We start from the raw sequence: 3,861 nt of genomic DNA, 5'->3' as shown, positions 1-3,861 counted from the left end.
AAATGCAAATATAAAAGTTCACTATGAGTGTCAGGCTTTAATTATAGAAGTGTGTAATAAACACCAACTGGAGAGGTAGAATGGACAGATGAAAAGATGGAGGGCTAAAGGAATGCGCGTAATTTGGGAAAAACAAGCATAAAAAGAGGGAATAAAATTATTTTCCACTAGGCCATTTTATCTTTCCGTACTAATCCAAAAGAGGAAAATTCTTAAATCGTAAATACTTTAATAAAAATAATGAGTACATTTAGTCAGTGATAATGTTTTTGAGCTTTCTGCTTCTACAGTTGACTTCCTTTAAGGTCAGATCTCATAAAAAAAGCAGGGCATATTGAAATTTTATTTTATTTTTTTTACCAAAGCCAATACTTTGCACAAAAATATGAATATCTGACCGTTGTCAACATGTAAGAGAAAATCCCCACATTAGTTTGAAAAATAACGACCGTCCTGTGTTGGAGAGGCTTTATTTTGGCCAGCTTCACCTTTTCTCCCCAGCAGATGTTTTACGTCTTTTCCAGTCATCGCTAAGTGGCCGATAACTAATTAGAAGTGGCGGTGGAGAGTATGAATCAGATCTACGCAGTTCATTTTTTCGACAGGGTTTCCTGGATCTTACAGCTTGGTGTCTGGGAATCGGCGGGCCTCTGGGTGGAGTCTGACGCCCCTAAGCTCTCCTCTGTCTCAGTGCCCGGGTCGGTGACATCAGCTCCCTGGGAAGAGCAGGAACGAAGGAAAATTATGAAAGAAAGCGAGGAAAACGAAAAAATAAATAAATAAAAATGATGGATATTAAATGTTGAATGAAGTGAAGGAAAGGGGAAAAACACAGGGGAGGAAGATGGGTGAACGTGAATGAAGTTGGCACATGATTGCTTAGCAGAAGACACAAATTACCGACTCACTGCATTGAACAAAGATGCCTTTCAGTAGGTGGAAAAAGCTTTAACCAGGAATCAAAACGACAAGTCTTTAATCCTCACAAGGATTATTCATTCTTAAAGGTGATGAATGTGTAAAACTAAATAGAAATATTTTAACACACAAACTAAAAAAAAATGCACCAAGAAATCCTGTGATGTTACTATCAGCTGGAATTTATACATTTTAAAACTTCATTAGGCCAGAAGAGAGCAAGATAAAGCAATGCTTCAGATAACAGGAAGGTTGAACAAAGTTGTCATTTTGTGCTTTCTGACTATGAAGTACGCAGGATTTGGAGATGCTGACAGCTTTTTGGATATTTTTACTGTCAAATTAGTTAAACCTGGTTTTTTATTTTTATAATGTTGCACAAGAGCTAGAAAAAAACACTTTCAATGCTTATTGCTGCAAAGTTAATGGCTTGATGCAATCAACTGGATTTCCATGGATAGAAAACTTTTTACTAATTTGAATACAAATGAAACTTGACAGAATAGATGTTATCGATTCTTTTTGTGCAGTGCCTTGAGACGACTTTTGTTGTAAACTGACACTTTATTATGTTATATAAATGAATTATTTTCATTTAATCGAGAAGTTTATCATCGTTAGAGACACACCTGTCTCCTATTATATCAGAAACAAACTATGTAAAAACAGTAGAAATAAAAATACATTTGATCTGAACATCATAACATAACAGCATAACAGAAATTAAGCTCTTCTCATAATTTTTGACTGGCTTTTTTATGCTTCCAGTGGAGTTCTAATTTATTTATATAGAGCCACTTCACAACAAGCGTCTTCTCAAAGCTCTTTGCAAAAAAAAAAATAAATTCCTTTTGTGATGAGCTTTAAATCTTTGAGGTAGAAAGGCCTCTTTGCCATCACCCTAATCTTCAGCTCCCTTGACAGATTCTATGTCACTTCAAAATATTTTTATCATTTCCAATCAGAAGAAATTCACCAATAATTACATGTGTGCAACTGAAGCGTTAACTTGTCCTAAAAATACTGAATCCTTGTTCTTTACTTGTCATGTAGGAGGCGCCGTCTCTTCTGAGCCTTTATTCAGAGTCTGGAGAAAGACTGAAGTAATTCTGGCGCAAAAACACGACTTTTTGTACGAAAGCCAATATTAGAAACAACAACGAAGCGGATTGGTGTGTCTCTGTTTTCAGAGGGGAGTTAAATGTCACTTTTGAGACACTGACTCATCCGACTGAATGTGAGCAACTAACAAAAGAGCAAAAGTTATTCTAGACAAAAGAGCAGAATTATGACAGAAAGGTCAAGTGAAAAACAGACACTGGAACAACACAGTATGAGCTGGAAAGGCTGAGTGTGTTGGGATGAAAAATAATACGTGGGAGGGCGATTAATGACGAATCATTTCATGAGAACGAGATTTATGTTCTGGTGTCCCAACCTCTGTCTCGTCTCCTTCATAAACTTCGTTGCCATCACCGCTTCCTTCGTTGCTCTCCTCTCCTTCCTCCTCCATCCCCCCATCATCGTCATCCTCATCTTCTTCGTCTTCTTCCTCTTCCTCTTCTTCTTCCTCGTCTTCCTCCTCCTCCTCTGCATAGTCCTGTAGCATTACAAAGCAGCAATGAGAGGAATCGGGGACATTTCATATAAAGAGACTTTAACAATGTTCAATCAGCACTTTACCTGCTCTTCTCCCTCTTCCTCCTCCTCCTCTTCGCTTTCAGAGTCCGTCAGTATGACGATGACTTCCTGCTGCAGGTGGTCAGGCGTTTCGCTCTGACTTGGGGTGATCGCCGGCTCTGCTGGGACCGACTGAGAGGCTGAATCTTCCTCCGCTTCCTCGAGGTTTGAAAACTCTGTCTGCAGGGTGAAATATATCAATGTAACATAAACATAGAAAAATAACCTCAATGCATTTCTAAATGACAGCATTTGTACTAAATAAAAATATTAATTTTTTTTTTAAAACAAGTTAGAATTATCTGATACAAACCTGGCTTGGTTCTGCTCCATCCTCTGATGGCACCACGCCCTCGGCCTCTGCACTCTCGTCAGCCATCGCTTCCTCCTGAGATCACAACCAATACGCCATCGATTGCCATTAGGAATAGTAATTATTGACTAAATTGAAACAAACCAAGCAAATCATTTTAAGGTTCAGGATTTTCTGCCCAAATTAAATGCTTAAACAAATAAAGTTAGAAAAAAAATCTCTAACAAATATAAATAACTGGTGACTGTAACTGATCTAAAACAAGAAAAGTTTAGTCTGGTTTAACTTTAGGAAATGAGGAAAAAAAAACATATCTGTCTTTTTATTAGGTGACTGAAAATATCTGGTTTCAACTGTAAATAAAGTTTAGGATTTTAATCAAATGTTACAAAACTGTGCAGTTTGAACATGAATCACTTTCAAAACCTTGGAATCACCTCTTTGAAATTCATGCATAGTCAAGGATTCCAAGCACCAATATAAATCTACCAGACAACCATTTTGTCAAACTGAAACCCTCTTCCTCCCCTCTCTTCCTCTTCACCTCTGGTCCCACCCTCTGGATGATGCGCAGCTTTTTGGCCACTGGAGCTCTGGGTTCCTCCTGGGTCGCCTCCACCTCAGTGAACGCAGCAGCGCTGCTCTCCTCTTCCTCTCGAGGTCTCTTGGACATGGCCAACGTCCCAGGTGTCGCTGAAACTGGAGTAAAGGTCCAATTAATACGATGTGTACAGAAACAGGATGCATACATTTAATGCAATACATTTTTTACCCGCAGAAATGAAAATGAATTCAAATTAATCTGAATGTGTGTGTATTTCTTCATTTTCCAGATTGGGGAAGTGTTTTTCCATTTAGTTGTTTTATGAATGTAATATACATTTCAATGCAATTCATTGCAAAAAGAATTCAAAATCATTTATACATTAAGGCAGTGGTTCCCAAACTTT

At 37.9% G+C, this 3,861-nt stretch overlaps 1 protein-coding gene across 1 annotated transcript in view; it reads right to left on the bottom strand.

Moving 5' to 3' along the window:
- LOC106960064 (nucleoprotein TPR-like) overlaps positions 1-3,861 on the bottom strand; it is a gene marked incomplete at its 5' end in the record, with an annotated part of 34,681 nt that overhangs the window by 12,993 nt on the left and 17,827 nt on the right. Inside the window, 5 exons of the mRNA XM_015052977.1 lie at positions 623-716; positions 2,357-2,518; positions 2,602-2,778; positions 2,912-2,986; positions 3,456-3,610. Coding sequence (XP_014908463.1) covers positions 623-716; positions 2,357-2,518; positions 2,602-2,778; positions 2,912-2,986; positions 3,456-3,610 — 663 coding nt within the window. The remainder of the gene's footprint in view (positions 1-622; positions 717-2,356; positions 2,519-2,601; positions 2,779-2,911; positions 2,987-3,455; positions 3,611-3,861) is intronic.

The sequence above is a fragment of the Poecilia latipinna genome, unplaced genomic scaffold, assembly GCF_001443285.1.
Source record: "Poecilia latipinna isolate Pla-1442-1.1 unplaced genomic scaffold, P_latipinna-1.0 Scaffold1151, whole genome shotgun sequence".
Lineage (NCBI taxonomy): Eukaryota > Metazoa > Chordata > Actinopteri > Cyprinodontiformes > Poeciliidae > Poecilia > Poecilia latipinna.
Note: the sequence above shows the minus strand (reverse complement) of the source record. Positions and strands in the feature narration are given on the sequence as shown.